At 42.6% G+C, this 18,474-nt stretch overlaps 1 protein-coding gene across 3 annotated transcripts in view; it reads right to left on the bottom strand.

The window, feature by feature from the left end:
* aass (aminoadipate-semialdehyde synthase) overlaps positions 1 to 18,474 on the bottom strand; it is a 90,428-nt gene that overhangs the window by 4,542 nt on the left and 67,412 nt on the right. For all 3 annotated transcript variants that reach the window (XM_059977942.1, XM_059977940.1, XM_059977943.1), the window contains 3 exons: positions 17,410 to 17,577; positions 1,296 to 1,391; positions 190 to 305 (listed from right to left, as the gene is read on the bottom strand). In XM_059977942.1, the coding sequence (XP_059833925.1) occupies positions 190 to 305; positions 1,296 to 1,391; positions 17,410 to 17,577 (380 nt within the window). The remainder of the gene's footprint in view (positions 1 to 189; positions 306 to 1,295; positions 1,392 to 17,409; positions 17,578 to 18,474) is intronic.

The following is an 18,474-nucleotide window of genomic DNA, read 5'->3' as shown; positions in this document are numbered from 1 at the left end:
TAGTATTCTACCTCAGTTGAGGAAGGAGCATGTTAATTGTTCAGATTATCACGTTGAAGGAAGATCACCTTGCCTGATAACTATTGGTGCTGAGAAAACTCCAACATCTATCCAATTCTAAGACACAAACAATGCAAGTGACCTTCGACAAACAATTTGCAGTAAACACAATCCAGGTGGTTTTCTTACCATTTCAACGCATTCATTCTGCTGTCATCTCTTTCAATCTTCTCGTACACAGCTTCTTGGAGGCTTTGGACACTGCTGGATGCTGGAATTCCCACCTGCTTGCACATAAGCTCCCTCTGCACACACACAGTAGAGTTTCAAACAGGATAACAAGGGAACAAAAGGAACAAGAATTGGGCAATGTACAGCGGCTCAGACGTGCTGTCCCATGGACACTTACACTTTGTGAAATGCTTTTTTTCCCCTCAGCTGCCTCCTTAGGCAGCCTCTTGGGATGACTTGCTTCTATTCTTGCTTTGTGAGTTTTGAAGTGAATGAGGAGGGCAACATGGGAACTATAGGGTCTACAAATAGATAAAGGAGGAGGCTCCTGCCTGCTGGAGCAGGACGTGGGTGTGTTCCTTCTGTCATTCATGCAGAGCTTGTGTGCTCATGTGAGCTCCAGCTTTCCCTTACCCAGCCACCATTTTCATAGGCCAAGAATTCCCAAAGCTCTGCAGGCATTTTCTATTCTTTTCCTATTTCAGAGCTCAGAATAGAGAATCTGTTTGAAGTCTGGGGCCAGACTGGCATAGCCAACAGAGCTAGCTAAGTGCAACAAGGCCTCAGTGCTGGGAGAAGGCACTTGAGAATTTAGAGGACACTGTGGAGGCAGTGGTGGTGGTGGTTGAAGAACTGGCTCATCAATTAAAGACGGAAGAGCAAGAGGGGCAGCAACTCCAGACTATTTCTGCAATCCCTAAATCTGAAACATTGTGCTAAGTCTTTTGTTTTCAGTTTACGTGGATAAACCGAATGTATGAACACCAAGTGGAAGAGAGAAAGAGTATGTAACATAAAATGAACACTACTTTTATGGGCAAAAGAAACAAATAGAATAAAAAGTGATTGGAATCAAAATAGCTTCTGAAATTCCAACATATGGTGACAGAAAATCTAACAAAAAAAAGTAATATTGAGAAAGGAAATATTAAAGTGGCTCTAAATATGACCTAATAATAATGATCAGTTGTCATCACTATTACACAGCAAGCTTCAAATGCCTGGAAAATGCTCTAAATGTGTAAATTAACCTGTACCCATTTCCTTCAAAGAAAGAGGCTCACCCAGGTTATAGGAGGAGCTGCAGGACTGAGCAGGGGACATGGATCAGGGTTGATCAATCCCATCTTGTGAAATCCTTTCACTACATTTGCATATCCCTGAAAAAGAACACAAGGCAATTTATATTACTGTTGCTGTGAGGAAAACCATTTTCCTGATTAAACATTATTTGAGATCAGTTTCGGTTAAATGATGGACTTTGCTTTCTGTGGAATGATTGCTTGGCTCTTTAGTGAATCAACTCATTTGCTAAGATATGTGCTTCACCCCTTTTTTTTAAAACAATGCATAAAGCCCAATTCTTTGAATCCTCTGTGAGGCAACACACACAAAATGCTGGAGGAAATCAGCAGAATGAATTTTAAAAAAGAGTAAACGGCTGATGCTTCGGGCCGAGACCCTTCATCAGGATTGAGGGAAGGGGGAAGACACCGGAAGGGAAAAGAGGCTAGCTGGAAGATGATAGGTGATGCCAGGTGGGTGGGAAAGTTGAAGGGCAGGAGAAGAAAGAATCTGATAGGCAAGGACAGTAGGAGAAAGGGAATGAGGATCCTCTGTGGGGCTTGGGATTATTCCATATAAGGACATTGAACATAAAATAGAAGTAGATGTTGAATATTGGGCAAAAACTCATCTATGGGAAAATAAACCAGTGCAACATTGCAGGAAACTTCACAATAATTCCACACCAAACCACAAGGAAAGGTGAAAATGCTTTATAACTTCTTTGTGAAGCATGAAGAACTGAAGCAAATTCCTAAATTAATCCGCAGCACAGATTAATTCCACAAGGTCTATTTATTCAAAGAAAAGCCAGAAGGGAAGTAACAACTCGCATTAATGCTACATCTTAAACATTATAACATGCTCTGTTTCTCACTGTAACTTTAACAAGTACAATCAAATCCAGTCACCTCAAGCAGACAACCAAAGGTGTGGTGGAAGTGGTACAAATTCACATGACATGCCCCAATGAAAATGCAGCGCCCAGCAGTCAGAGTTGAAATCTATGTCCACAGGTTAGTGAGGCTTCCCAGGAGTGGGTAAATGCAATACACACCCCCTCAAAAAGTACGGTAATAGCCAATACTATAGTTTATGCACAAGATACTTCCGATAGCAATGTCCAAACTTTCTCAGAGATGAGCCTGCTGGAGATTGAGTTTGTTTGCAATTAGGGTTGCAAATCTGAGCTGGAAATATTCATAGAGAATAGCTGTATTTCAAAAGCATGATGAGTTCAAAAAACTTCATAATGCACATTACTCCTATATTGACTGTCTGTTTTTATACGTAAGGTAATTAAGAGAAAAAGTGCAAGGAGCCTTACAGAAAAAGTGGTCACAGATTAAAACACAGGAATGTGTCTGACAAAGGGCCATGGAACTGAAGACTGGTGAAATGAAGCAGGCCAGGCAGCATCTATAGGAAGAGGTACAGTCGACATTTCAGGCTGAGACCCTTCATCTAGTCCTGACGAAGAGTCTCGGCCTGAAACATCGACTTTACTTCTTCCTACAGATGCTGCCTGGCCTGCTGTGTTCCACCAGCATTTTGTTTGTGTTGCTTGAATTTCCAGCACCTACAGATTTCCTCGTGTTTATGGAACTAAAGAGGTGGGATATTTAGAAAACAATTAGTGGGAACATGGAGTTCTCTCCTGTAACAATGGAATTGTCTACCCACTGTCTGCCACAAGGTGACTTTCCCATGACAAAGAAGGAAGACCTCCCTGCAGCTATCATAATTGGCCTTGCATCCTTCTGTGAAAATGATCACAATTACAGCAGCTCCAAGCTCCCACGAACAACTCCTTTTCCCTGACATCAGAACTAAGGCCATGGAGTTGTGAAAAAAGGGGTCACCGGTGAATTTCACATCTCACTAAGGATGCCCTCTGCCCTCTGCAGTCTGCAGAGTGCTAGTTGTGTGACATTCGAGACTGGTGATCCAAAACCCTACAAGAATTCCACTTTGACTACAATAGGTCATAGTGAGAGCAGAAAGGAAATTTCCTTTGAAGTTAGAGACACAATTGGATGCACAACATCTGTAGTAAGGTTCGCATGCCATTATTTCCTATAAGGAGAAACCTAACAGCAGAAAAGCACCGACTCCAGCCTGGGTGCTCTACCACACCACCCTTAGTGGAGTACACTGACTTCAACACCTCTGTCCTGGCGGCTGTAAACAGGCGACACCGCGGCTCAAAGCCTAGTCCTTACGACAATCATCGCCATGCAGCTCTCTCGCCATCCACCTCTGCCGTCTGCCAATAAGTCAGTGAATCAGACTTGCAGCATTCCACATTAATGATGTCCAAATAGGTCTTGCAATCACAACACATGTGACTAAGACAGTCACTCACTATTAGGGACTGCATGCCACCCACTCCTCCGAAGCCTCTCTGACATGAGCAGCAGCTCAACCTGCAACAAGTCCAGCTCCTTCAGCTTCTCTGCCAACAAGCAACTCACTGATGGGGTAAGACCGAAGTTCTCAATGTCCAGCAGGATCATGCGATCATAAAGAATACATTTAAGGACAGTAGCACCCTTTGTTGACCCCGTAGAAGCTGCTGCGATCAAACATGCCACCGTAGTGCCATCTGACATCTTCAACTTCAATCTCTTACTGCAGTAGTTGAAGGTTCACACATGCTTCAAGAAGGCATCAACCATACCAGTGTCCAAGAAGATCAGGGCCAGCTGCCTCAATAACTATCCTCCTGCAATACTCCATGCTTTGAGAGGTTGGTCATGGCTAGATTTGATCTGGAACCACTGCAGTAGCTCTACCACTACAAAGTGTCTACAGCAAATGCAACCCCACTGGCTCTGCACTCAGCCTTCAACCCCATCTGGACAATAGTGAAACCTATTTGAGGCTACTGTTCATTGATCAGAGCATTCAGCACTATCACCCCAACTTTACTAATCAACAAGCTTCAAAACTCGCTCTACACATGGATTCTTAACTTCCTCATCAAGAGACCACAGTCGGCGTAGACCAGTAATAACACCTGCTCCCTGCTGCCAATCGATACAGGTGCACCTCAAGAATGCATGCGTGGCCCACTGCTCTACTCTCTCTCTACTGTTACGAATGTGCCGCAACTCTGAGGGGCCGAAAGGTACAAAGTTGCCCCCTCCTTTTTTGAGAATCACAAGATCGCTATTAATTCGGGTCTGGGACCCAGGAAATGAGAGAGAATCCACAAGGTTTGGAATGTGTCCTGGCCTCAGCGAAACAAAGCCACTGATAATGGCCATTGTCTCTTGGACATGGAATTATGTATTGAGTACTGTACTATTCATTGAAGCCCCTCAGGGGACGACCAGACTGGTTGAGGGATTGCATCATCCCAACCTGACTGACATCTGAGACCCCGTGAGTAAAGATAAAAGAGGGTCTGGGGAGCAACCCCTTCAGACGCACCAGGAGAAACGCTAGAAATCCCGTGACAGCGTTTAATAGCGACAGCCGGTGGGGGGCTCGTGTGCGTCCTTCTCTTGCCTGGGATTGGCGGGCTCACCACAGAACGGCTTAGCTAAAGGAGAGGCCACAAGTGAACGGCCACACCAACGAGACTCTAATAGATCAAAATCATAAAAGGAAAGCTGGCAAGTTTCTCAAAATCTCTCCCTCTCTCCAACCATTGCCACACAGCAGTCCCCAAAAGGCTGCAGCCTGCATGAACTGAGTGACTTTTATATTTCCATCGGACAATACATTATCCCCTAGACAACGATAGAGCTTATTTCTTATTGATTATTATTATACCCGCACTTTTAGATTTAGTATTGATGACGCATATTATCTGTATATTTGCATTGATAGTATTTTTGTGTATTTTTACTAATAAATACTGTTAAAAATAGTATCATCAGACTTCAACGGACCTCTCTATCTTTGCTGGTAAGTGACCCAGTTACTGGGTTCGCTACAAAGTGGGGGCTCGTCCGGGATTTGATACCAAATCGGAGGGCCCATGAATCGGGCTTTTAAGTCCAAATGTGGGTCTGGTTGCACGGGTAACCAGATGGGAAACCAGCAAAGATGGATGTGGATGAATTTATAGAAAACTCGACTCTGGAGACGCTAAAGGCGGCCACAAAGTCGGACTTGATAAATATTGCGAAAGGACTAAACCTCACAGAGGTGAGGTTGTCGATGAAAAAGCGGGAGGTGCGGAGGGCCATAACTCAGTATTATATTGTGAAGAATGTGTTTTCAGCTGAGGTATTGGAAAATATCCCTGAAAAGGTACCAGCTAGTGGGACGGCTCAGTTAGAGTTGGAGAAATTGAAGCTGGACATGGAACAGAGGAAGAGGAAGCATGAGCTCCAGCTAAAGAAGTTTGAGGTGAAAAAAGAGCAGGACAGAGCGGAGAAGCAGAGGGAGCATGAAATTAAGTTAAAACAGCTGGAAGCAGCTGAAAAAGAGGAGAGAGCCGAGAAGGAGAGGGAGTATGAGGAGAAAGAGAAGCAGAAGCAACATGACTTGGACATGGAGAAGTTAAGGCAAGAGCAAAGAGCTCAAGGGTCAGACTGAGAGGAGCAGTTTAATGTTAGTCAGGAGTTTAGGTTAGTACCTCCGTTTGAGGAGACGGATGTTGGTAGTTATTTCTTGCATTTTGAAAAGGTGGCAGTGAGTCAGAAGTGGCCCAAAGATCAGTGGGTGGCGTTGTTACAAAGTGTGTTAAAAGGGCAATGGGCATATGCGGCGTTGTCCATGGAGGAGTCGGAGTCTGAGAATTATGAGAAAGTAAAGGAGGCCATTCTTCAGACCTATGAATTGGTACCTGAAGCCTATAGACAAAAGTTCAGAAATTTAAAGAAAGTGTGGAATCAGACGTATGCAGAGTTTGCCTATGAGAAGGGTGTGTTCTAGGATCGTTGGTGTGCAGCAGAAATAGTGGAAGAAGATTTTTGGCGTCTCAAGGAGTTAATTCTGATTGAGGAATTTAAAGCTTGTGTTTCGGATGATATCCGGATATATTTGAACGAGAAGCCGAATAAGTCCATCTCCGAATTTGCTAGGTTCGCAGATGAATATGCCCTAACCCACAAGACAAACTTTTCCTCGACTAAGAGTGACCAGAAAGACCGTGGGAATGGTAGAGAAAGCCAGCTGGCTGAGGCAGAGATCCCGCCGGGAGCTAATGGTAAAATTAAGGAGGAGGAAAGGCAAGACAGCAGGAGAGGTCTTGGCTTGACCTGTTTTAATTGTGGAAAGGTGGGTCATATTGTGTCTAAGTGCCTTGCTCCGAGGAAGGAGACAGGAAAATGGAAAGCAGCAGTCCCTACAGGATGTGTTGTGGTGATCAGTAAATCGACGAGAAAGCCCCAGGTAGACAGAATACAAGAGGGGTCTGAGAAATGTATTTCAGAAGGAACTGTGTCTGTGAAAGAGGGAGACACACCAGTTCCAGTGCAGATTTGGAGAGACACGGGAGTTGAACTGTCATTGATTCGCAGTACGGTACTAGGTTTTGGTCCTCAGACTGGAGAGGTAGCTTTGAGAGGAATAGGAAAAGGGACAGAAGCGGTCCCCTTGCATAGGATCGTTATAAATTGTGAGCTGGTATCTGGACCAGTTGAAATAGGGGTGCGATCAGAATTCCCGAGAACTGACATAGACCTCCTTCCGGGTAATGATTTAGCTGGTGGTGACGTTTAGTCGGCCATGGAGCTGACAAGCCAGCCTGTAAGTGTTGAGGACCCGCCCCTAGATTCCAAGATCTACCCCGCATGCGCGACCACTCGCAGCATGTCGGAAAAGGCAGCTGAGAACGAGACCAATTTAAATCAGGCCAGTATCGATTTAACCAAGACGTTTTTACTGACCCTGTACCAAGAGGGGTTAGAGGGTGGTAAAACAGAGAATAGCAGAGTGAAAAAGAGTAAGGGAGAGGAGGTAGTCCTGCCCTTAGCCAGGAGGAAATTTATAGAGGCATGGGGTAAAGATGAGAAACAGATAAGGCTGTTAAAAGGTCCAGGGTTATACATGGATGATCTGTCTGGTTTGGCAGAACTGTTTGAAGAAGTTGAAAATTTTATATGTGTTCCCGATGATGAAATGAAGGCAGTCCTAGATGAAAAGGATGCCATTACCTTGAAGAAGTCTGCTGGGTTGGCAGATGAGGTTGTTTCAGCCCGCGGGGTTGAGTTTACTCCGGAAGGGAGTTGCCCAGAGAGTAATTGGGAGGATCAAGGGAACTTAGAATTTGAAAAGGGTACGGGTATTGAAAGCCTGGAAGAGGCAGATGTCCAGTTTGAGTGTGTTCAAAATGTGGATGCACGTGGTACAAAACCTAGTAATGGAGCTCAGAAAAAGTCTGAGGTATTTGATTCAGTTGAAAAGGAATGCAGTCCTTGTGGGTTAAATGGACTTGGTTCAGTGAAGAAAGGGTTAACCTTGGTAATAGTGGGAAGTGAGAATTCCCAGTTGTTTGTGTTCGAAGGTGTGTTAAAAGTTAGTGAGGAGATAAAAGGTGGTGAGGTGAATGTTATTATTGAAGGAAAAGGGAAAAGTGTAGTTCCTAAATTGAATGAAGTAAATTTGAAGTCTGGATTGATGTCAGAAGCAGCAACCAGGCTGCAGAGACAATGGCTTGGGTGCCTGCGAATCAATTACAGGTTGATTTGGAATGTAAAGGTGCCCCACACGCTATTGTTATTCAAGTGTGTGCTGTGAAGAGGCAGAATTTGAAATGCTGTTTGGACAAAGAAAGATCGCTTGCAGAGTTTAAACTGAAAACTCATGCTACCAACTTGCTTAAAATTAAAGAATTGTGTGGATATTTGGAAAATGGCCTAAGTTTGGACCACATTGTTGATAAAATCACTCCTATGAAAGGAGCATGCGAAAGCCTATTTCACACTAGTATACAAGTTAACCACGTGGGGGTTAACTGGAAAAGGGGCAAGGGTTGACGAGATGTCACTTTAAATAACAGGACCCGGTTTTAAGGGATTTCGACAAAGCATGTGAATAATAAAGACAACCCCATGGAAGATTGACTGTTAAGTTTGAAAGTAACATAAAGATTAGTACTTGCATGAACTTTTGTAGTATACACGTAAGCTAAGATCACAAATCTTTCGTTTTTGTTTGCTGAAGGAAGGGAATATAATAGGTGGTTATCAAATTGGAGTCTGATGCTACAAGAATTTATTAAGGTACAAGATGATAACATATTAAAGGAAGTGACAATGTAATCGCTAACTGTTTAGATGCTGAATTGAATGTATAACTGTATTACTCTGTAGTGAAAAAAAAAACTCCTTTGTATTGTGTTAGATTCTGAAATCCTGTAAGACTCTGTATTAATTCATTTTTACTGGTGGTAAAAACTTTAGAAGGAAGGGGGTGTTACGAATGTGCTGCAACTCTGAGGGGCCGAAGGGTACAAAGTCACCCCCTCCTTTTTGAGGATCACAAGATCGCTATTAATTCTGGTCTGGAACCCAGGAAATGAAAGAGAATTCACAAGGTTTGGAATGTGTCCTGGTCTCAGCGAAACAAAGCCACTGATAACGGCCATTGTCTCTTGGAGACAGAATTGTGTATTGAGTACTGTACTATTCATTGAAACCCCTCAGGGGACGACCAGAGTGGTCTGGATGAGGGATTGCATCATCCCAACCTAACTGACATCTGAGACCCCGTGAGTGAGGATAAAAGAGGTTCTGGGGAACAACCCCTTTAGACGCACCAGGAGAAACGCTAGAGATCCCGTGACAGCATTTAATAGCGACAGCTGGTGGGGGCTCGTGTGCGTCCTTCCCTTGCCTGGGATTGGCGGGCTCACCACAGAAGAATGGCTTAGCTAAAGGAGAGGCCACAAGTGAACGGCCACACCAACGAGACTCTGATGGATCGAAATCATAAAAGGAAAGCCGGCAAGTTTCTCAAAATCTCTCTCTCTCTCCAACCATTGCAAACCCAGCCGTCCCCAAAGGCTGCAGCCTGCATGAACGGAGTGACTTTTATATTTCCATCGGACAATACATTATCCCCTAGACAACGATAGAGCTTATTTCTCATTATTATTATACCCGCACTTTTAGATTTAGTATTGATGACGTATATTATCTGTATATTTGCATTGATAGTATTTTTGTGTATTTTTACTAATAAATACTGTTAAAAATAGTATCATCAGACTTCAACGGACCTCTCTATCTTCGTTGGTAAGTGACCCAGTTACGGGGTTTGTAACAGTACCCTCATGACTGTGTGGCTTGGCTCAACTCAAATGTCATCTATTAATTCCCAGTGACTCAATTGTTTGTTGGCAGAATCTCAGAAGGCAATGAGGCAACATGTGGGAGAGAGATATATATCAGTAGTGTCAACAATCTTGCACCCAAAGTCACCAGGGCCAAGGAACTGATTGTGAACTTTCGGTAGGGAAAGTCGGGGTGACACATTCCAATCCTCATTGAGGGGGTCAGCAATAGAAAGGGTGAACAGCTTCAAGTTCCTGGGCATCAACGTTGCAGAGGAACTATGCTGGGTTAACATATTGATGTAATCATGAAGGAATGCCTGTGGCTATGCCAGTGAGGCTTTGAGGAGACTGGGCACGCCGCCATAAACTCCAGCAAATTTATACAGAAATACCATGGTGAGCATCTTGACTGGTTATATCACTCCCAGGTATCGAGACGCCAGTGCACAGGATCACAAGAGGCTGCAGAGGGTTGTAGACACAGCCGGCAGCATCCATCACTAATGACCATTATCATCCTCTTCTCATTACCACCATCAGCAAGGAGCTAGAGCCCTGAAGATCCACACTCAACATTTTTAAGAACAGCTTCTTCCCTTTTGCCATCAGATTTCTGAATGTTCCATGAACACTACCTTGCTATTCCTCTTTTGAACTGTTTATTCATTATTGTACCTTATAGTAACCTTTTTTTTTGTCTTGCACTGTACTGCTGCCACAGATGAACAAATTTCATGGGAAATGTCAGTGATATAAAACCTGATTCTGATGCCCTAAGGGCTCATTATCCTTTTGAGACACAAGAGATTGCAGATACTCAATCCAAAGCAAAACATTTCAAACTTCTGGGGGATCTCAAGTGGATTAAACAGCATTTGTGGGGGAGGAGAAGAGGAATCACTCGCTGTTTCAAGCTAAGACCTACATCAGGATGCAGGGTCTTGATCCAAAATGTCTACATTCCCTTCCCCCACCCTACAAAGCAGCTCGATCTGCCGAGTTCATTCAGCAGTTTTTTTATCCTTGTTGACCAACAGTGGTGGCAAGGCAGGCTTGGATGGAGTGTTATGGAATGAAGTGTTAAGCCACTCTGTCCAAGGACAAAGTTTCAGTCAATGCTTCTTTAAAATGGTCCTTTCTTTATTCCTGATGTACACACCCCCAATCCTAGATTAAGATGAGGCTTTGGTTCTTTGAACTGTATGTATTTTGACAGTGCTGAAAATACGAGGCATGTCATGGTTATCACAGTGGAATGATGTGCAGGCGGTACTCTCTCCACCCACAATCTGTTCGTTAGCTCTTAGATTTTCTGCAGACTTCACACTGAAGACTCCTGAAGCAAAGTTGTTTTAGTTTCCCTTGAGAAATGGTGAAGAATCTAATCATTGAACATTTCCTGCTTGTTGTTAACCAGCTCAGTCATCTGCTGATCATCAAAACAGTGCTTCTTCTTGGTAGAGAAACCAAGAGTCTCCTTATAGGTAGCAATTATGCTTAAATTCAGGGCAACAAGGAATGTTCATATCCCCAATTTCTCTTCCTACACCTGCCTGATCTGCCGGTGGTAAGGTTTCGGTGAACCTAATCGGCAAAGGAGGTTCCAGGTCTCTGATCCTACTCCATGGACCAGCCTCTTGAACCAGATCTCAGGAGGCACGTCCTCAATGGCATATTTGCAAGTACAAAAGTGCATAGTCCTCTATCAAAAAACTTCTCACAAGATGGGAGAAGATCAAACAAACATTTCCCGCTGCATCTATGTCTTACTAATGCTGCCTATAACATGCATCCAAATTTTTAGCCACAAACCTAATGCACCTGTCATTTCCTAACTAACTTCCTCTAGAATTCTGAGGTAGAAACCACCAGGTCTTTGAGGTTTAGATAGATAGATAGATACTTCATTTCTCCCAAAGGAAATTACAATGTCTCAGTAGCATTACAAGTGCACAGATATAGAAATATTAGAGAAGAAGTAGGAAAGAACAGAAGATAAGTTACCTCAAACAGATGGGGGAGGGGTCATCACTTCCCAGGCTTGACTCATTGTAGAGTCCAAGGTCTGAGGGCAAGAATGACCTCATAGCACTCTTTGGAGCAGTGTGGTTGTCTTAGTCTAAAAGTGCTCCTCAGTTCAGCCAAGGGAGCATGCAGAGCTCCAGAACTGCCATGATTTTCTACCACAGCCTCCAGTCTGTCCAGCTTGACCCCTATAACAGAGCCAGCCTTTCTAATTAGTGCATTGAGCTTGCTGGCATCATACATGTTGATGTCATTGCCCCAGCACACCAGCAGATAGAAGATTGTACTGATGACAACAGACTGGTATAACTCCTGAAGGAGGGGCCTGCATACTTTTATCCCTTCACTTATTGAATAGTTTCCTTTCTTACATAAACTCTAACAATTCCTTTATTCACTGTTAACATTCTTTGGAATGTAGAGCATGTTATCCATTTTCTCAATCGGTCCTGTTGCATGATCTCGATCTAAAGTGTTGACAGTACCTCCCTCAAACACAACAGATTCTGCTTGCCCCACTGATTCCACCAACAATTTTTTTTTCCTTTACCATGAAGGCTGACAAGGAATAATTACCCAAAAATTGCCACTTCCTTATTTATGTTTGTCATGTTACTCAATTCCTGCAAGCCCTTATTTTGCTCTTTAGTTAAAGTCACAGCAATGTAACAAGCCTTTCTGACCAATCCAATGAGTCTGCACCATCCAATTACATCCATGTGGCCAACAAGGCGACTAACCCATACATCATTAGAATGTGAGAGGAAAAGTTAAAACTATTTTTTTTCTAATTGAATGATTCAATTCCAATGTTAAGGTTATCTTAATGTACCTTCCTTTTCTGACCATTCCTCAGCCCACCTGAGGAAATCATTACTCCTTAGTTACGTTATCAACCCTTTCATGCTCCCACGTCAAATCACCCCATAACTTCTTTGCGATCAGTTAATACAAGACTATGTAACCTTAGAATCAAATCTTTCAGCTCCAATGTCAAGCTGTTACTAGGCACCCTCCCCACACAATACTCCATAGCCAAAATGCCTGCCCTGATGCACCATGCATATAACTATCCTCTTTCCTATACAGGAGACCATTTATCCCATCAGCTCATGTTAGTTTTCAGGGAAACAAACCTAATAGACTCCATCCATCTCTCCTTACTTCTCCATGCCCCTGCATATTACTTTCTCCTACAATTTTCAGATATGCCTTCCATTACAACTCCCAACAATGCAGTAAAATTTGAAACATTTCTCATCTGACACAAGAGGAAATGCTAGGTCATTACTCTGAAGTAATCAGATAAAGTAGTATCAAAGACTACAACTACGATTGAGGGCATTAATCACTGAAAGGATAATTAAAATTTGTAATAACTTTCAAGGAAGTTAATTAACTCTCAAACATTCCGTAAACACATGTAAATGGTATTAGGGATAATACTAATAGTGACTGGCATGTGAAGACCTAAGTAGGCCTTTCCCACTCCCAATTTCACTCCCATTCTGCGGCAAATCTTGTCAAGTATTACGCTCAAGCTTTGTCTGACAGTCCTGTTAACAAGGACACTACAGTTTCATACAGTAGGAATTTAAAAAGGAGCACTCACAGGCTTTTAGTGTTTTTTTTCTAGTGGCCCAGTCACATCAGGAGAGAGATAAGACCACTCACAGGTCAGTGAGAAAGACTTAAAAAGGAGTGTTTGTTAGCTTTCAATGTTTTCCAGCAGTCTAATGATTCATTAGCAAGGACAAATAAAAATAAGGCCGGGACGAGCAGAGCGGCAACTGTGAGTGGACCAGTGTTGGAGTGGCGAGGCTTTGGTTCATCAGCTTTTGATGAGGCAAGTTTCTTTTTCTTTAACCTCCTACTGTTAGTGTATAGTTGGAGCAGTGAAGATGGCTCTGGGACTGTGTGTGAAATGTGGGAATTTGGGAGGCCCCCAGCCCTCCAGATAACCACATCTGCTTGATGACCTTTAGCCCATACAAGTAACTGAGGAGATGATAGATAGGAGCCACAAGACAGTTGTCACCCCTAAGTTGCAGGGGGCAGGCACCTAGGTAACTTTCAGGAGAGGGAAAGGAAATGGTCAGCCAGTGCAGAGTGCACCTGTGGCAATTCCCCTTTATAATACGTATACCCACATGGAAGGGGGGAATGACCTACCAGAGAAAGCCACAGTGATCGGGTCTCTAGCACGGAGTCTGGCATTATGGCTCAGAAGTGAATGGGCGGAGAAGATGACTGTAGTATTGATAGGGGATTACATAGAGGAGTAGACATGTGATTCTGTGGACTTGATAAGAGACATCGGGATGGTCTTTTGCTTCAAAGGTGCCAGTGTTAGGGATGTATCGGATTAGGTCACATCAATCGAAAGGGTAAAGAGTGAGCAGCCGGAAGTTTTGGTGTATATTAGCATCAATGACATAGGCAGGAAATGGGAGGAGGTCCTGAACAGAGAATATAGGGATCTGGGTAGAAAGCTGAAAACAGGACCTACAAAGTAGTAAACTCTGGATTGTTGCCTGTGTCATGTCCCAGTGAGGCTAAGACTAGGACGATTTGGCAGATGAATGCGGGGGGGGGGGGGGGGGGTACTGTTTCATATTTAGAAACATAGAAAACATATTTCTGGATTATTGGGATTCAATGGAAGGTATGACCTGTATAAAAGGGTTTAATTATATCTGAACCCAAGTGGGACCAATATCCTTGCAGGCAGGTTTGCTAAAACTGCTGAGGGCTATAATTAAATTGGCTGGGGGATGGGAAACCGAGTGATGGGACTGGGGATGTGACAGTTCGTACACAAGCAGAGGTAGTGCGACTGTGAAGAAGGATAGGCAAATGATAGGACAAAATTACAGTCAGCGAACTCAACTAAAGTGTAACATAGAGGACAAAAATCAAAAAGGGTGATGAATATAAACAGAACTCAAGATGTTATATTTGAATGCACACAGTATATGAAATAAGGTAGGTGACATTATAGCACGGTTAGAGATTATAGCAGATAACAATGCTTTGGGCATCACTGAGTTGTAGTTGAAAGATTACAGTTGGTAGCTGAACATCCAAGAATACATAATATATCGAAAAGACTGGCAGGTATGCAGAGGGGGTGGTGTGGCTATGTTGGTAAAAAAAAAATCAACTCCTTGGAAAGAGGTGACATAGGAACAAATGATGGTAGAATCATTGTGGCAAGAGTAAAGAAACTGCAAGGGTAAAGGACCTTGATGGGAGTTATATACAGGCCTCCGAACAGTAGCCAGGATGTGGGCTACAAATTACAAGAGAGACAAAAAATGCATGTCAAAAGTGGGACAGTCATGTTGGATTTCAATACGCAGGTAAATTGGGAAAATCATGTTGGTGCTGATTTGAGATCTCAGCAGCTTGTGGTTGAGTCCACAAGGAGATCAGCTATTCTGGATTGGGTGTTGTGTAATGAACCAGATTTGTTTAGGAACTTTAATGTAAAAAAAACCCCTTAATATCCATAATATGATAGAATTCACCTTGCAATTTGAGAGAGAGAAGCTGAAGTCAAATGTATCAGTATTACAGTGGAGTACAGGGAATTACAAAAGCATGAGAGAGGAGCTGCAAAAATTGATTAGAAAAGGACACTAGCAGAAACAATGGCAGAGCAGCAATAGCTGGAGTTTCTGGAAGCAACTCAGAAAATGCAGGATAGATACATCCTAAAAAAGAAGTATTCCAAAGGCAGGACAACACATCCGTGGCTGACAAAGGGAGTTAATGTCAACAGAAAAGCAAAAGAGACAGCATATAACACAGCAAAAATTAGTCGGAAGTTGAAAGATTAGGAAGCTTTTAAAAACTAACAGAAGGCATCTCTAATAAATGCAATATTGAGTGAAAAGATGAAATATGGTCAGCTAGTCAATAATATCAAAGAGGATTCTTTTTCAGATACATGAAGAACATCCAGTGAACATCGCAACCAAAAGCAATGTCCAGACAGTTCATGAAATTAATTCTTTTACTGCTTCATTCAAACATGATTATGCTACTATTGAAACCTGTGAGTTGCATTATGATGGTGTGTTTTTGAGCTGATTGAGGGATCTGGTGCTTTGTTATCTCTGAGGGAATCCAGTAAGCTTTCGAGTGCAGTATGCGGCCTGAAGGCCAAGAAGCCTGGAGATGGAGGCAAAACAGATGGCTGAAGAGATTGTGGAGGCATTAGTAATGATCGTTCAAGAATCACTAGATTCTGGCATGGTTCCAGAAGACTGGAAAATTGCAAACATCACTCCACTCTTCAAGAAGGAAATCACAGGTCAGTTGGCCTGACCTCAGTGGTTGGGAGGATGTTGGGGCCAATTTTAAGGATGAGGTTTTGGGGTACTTGGAGGCACATGATAAAATGGGCATAATTTCCTTAAGGGAAAATCTTGCCCGAGAAATCTGCTGGAATTCTTTGCTGAAATAATAAGCAGAATAGACAAAGCAGAATGGGTGGGTGTTGTGTACTTGGATTTTCAAAAGGCCTTTGACAAGGTGCCACACATGGAACAGCTCAGCAAGAGCCCATGGTATTACAGCAAAGATACTAGCATGGGTAGATCATTGCCTAATTGCCAGGAGGAGAAGAGTGGGAATAAAGAGAGTCTTTTCTGATTGTATGCCAGTGACTAGTGGTGTTCCTCAGGGTTCAATGCTGGGACCATTTGTTTCTATGCTGTACGTCAATGAGTTGGATGAATTGACAGCTTTGTAGCTAAGTTTGCGAATGATACAAAGATAGGTGAAGGTAGTGTTGATGAAGAAGGGAGGCTGCAGAGCACTTAAGAGTAGGAGAATGGGCAAAGAAATGGCAGAAACAATAGAATGTCAGAAAATATACGATCATGCACTTAGTAGAAGGGATAAAAGTATAGACTATTTTCTAATTTGAGAGAAAATTCAAATATCAGGTAAGCAAGGGGACTTGGGAGTCACTAAAGGTCAACTTGCATTTGGAATCAGTGGTGAGGAAAGCAAATGCAATGTTACAATTCATTTCTAGAGGACCAGAATACAAAAATAAGAATATAATACTGAGTCTTTCTAAGGCACTAGGAGGGTCTCACTTGGAATATTCAGAGTTGTTTTGGGCTCCTTATCTATGAAAGGATATGCTGACATTGGAGAGGGTTCAGAGGAGGTTTATGGAAATTATTCCAGGATTGAAAGGCTTATCGCATGAGGAACAATTGATGGATCTGGGCCTGCACTGGCTGGACTTTATAAGAACGAGGGGAGATCTCACTGAAACCTATTAAATTTTGAAAGTCCTTGACAGAGTGTATGTGGAAAGGATGTTTCCAATAGTTAACAAGTCTAAGATCAGAGGGCACAACCTCAGAATAGAGGAATGTCCATTTAGAATGGGATGAGGAGGAATTTCTTTAGCAGAGGGATTTGTTGTCACGGGAGGCTGTGGAGGATAGGTCATTGAATGTATTTATGGCGGAAGTTGATAGGTTCCTGGGTGTGAAAGATTACAGTAAGAAGGCAGGTGAATGGGGTTGTGAGGGAAATAGATCAGTTAATACCAAATTGTACAGAAGTCTTGGTGATTTGAAAGGCCTAATTCTGCTCCAGTGGCTTATGGATTAATGCCATATGCACATTTGAACAATTTAGCCACATTTGACAGTTATCCATTAATCTTCTACTTTCCTAGGAACAGCAACAGCCAACGTTCTAGTGATTAAACCCAATACAACAAATTTCTGATGTCTCATACAGTCTCCTCCATCACACTTACTTTTGGTTAATAAAAGTTGACGTTTCAATTTCTATGGTAATTTCATGTTTTCCATTCTTACCCTGTATCTCAAAGAACCTCGTAACAGAGTTCTTGCTGACTGGATACCATATATTTCAGCATATTTGATGCTGTCTCTGTTTGGTATACCCTCTAGACTGAATCCTGGGAAGAAACTCATTGGACGAGCATGGTCGAGTACAGCACCTCCAGCTGGGATTTCAACAACCTGCAGATTAAAAACATCCAATGAACTGTGTCTATCAAGAGGAGAGGAAAGGAGCTCACAAACAATACAGCGGCAACCTTCTACATGGTTTTCCCAACTGTCCAAGATAATTTGGGGATAGAAAATCCCACAGAAAAATATTTATTCTATCAAAGTGAACTAGGAAAATCTTCTACTGCAGTTCCTTAAATCATATTCAGTATATCACTGCTTCTCTGAAATAGAATTCTTAAAGTCAAAGTTAACAATTTAAATTCCAGAGTTGCCATGATGGGATTTGAATTAGCCTTTTTGATTTGTTAAATAAGGTCTCTATATGATTCAAATGGTAATTCAACAACTGTACTGAATGATGTCTAATGAGGACAGGTTGAGACCGCTAGTGTTTTTCTCTTTGGAGAGGCGGAGGATGAGAACTGACTGGATAGATGTTAAGAGGCACAGATACAATGGACAGCCAGACACTTCTTCCCAGGGCAGAAATGGTTAATACAAGGAGGCATAACATTTAGTCCTTTAGAGGAAAATATAAGAGGGGTGAAATGTCAAGAGGCAAGTTTGCTTGGTTATTTCTTTTTTTAAAAAAAACACAGAGAGTGGTAAGTGCATGGAACGTGCTGCCAGAGGTGGTGGTAAAGGCAAATTCATTAGGGACATACAAGAGACTCTTCGATAGGCACATGAATGAAAGGAAAATGGAGAGCCATATGAGAGGGAAGGGTTAGATTGATCTTGGAAGTTAAAGGATTGGCACAACATCATGGGCCAAGGAGCATGTACCGTGCTGTACTGCTCAATGTTCTATGTGCTTACCCTATACAGCCCTAAGAATTGTAGCTAAATAAGTTCCTTGGTTATCACGTACTACAAAAAAAAATCCTGAAGTTTTTAAGCTAG

The sequence above is a fragment of the Hypanus sabinus genome, chromosome 8 (assembly GCF_030144855.1).
Source record: "Hypanus sabinus isolate sHypSab1 chromosome 8, sHypSab1.hap1, whole genome shotgun sequence".
Classification (NCBI taxonomy): Eukaryota; Metazoa; Chordata; class Chondrichthyes; order Myliobatiformes; family Dasyatidae; genus Hypanus; species Hypanus sabinus.
This window is presented reverse-complemented; position numbering and strand designations above follow the sequence as displayed.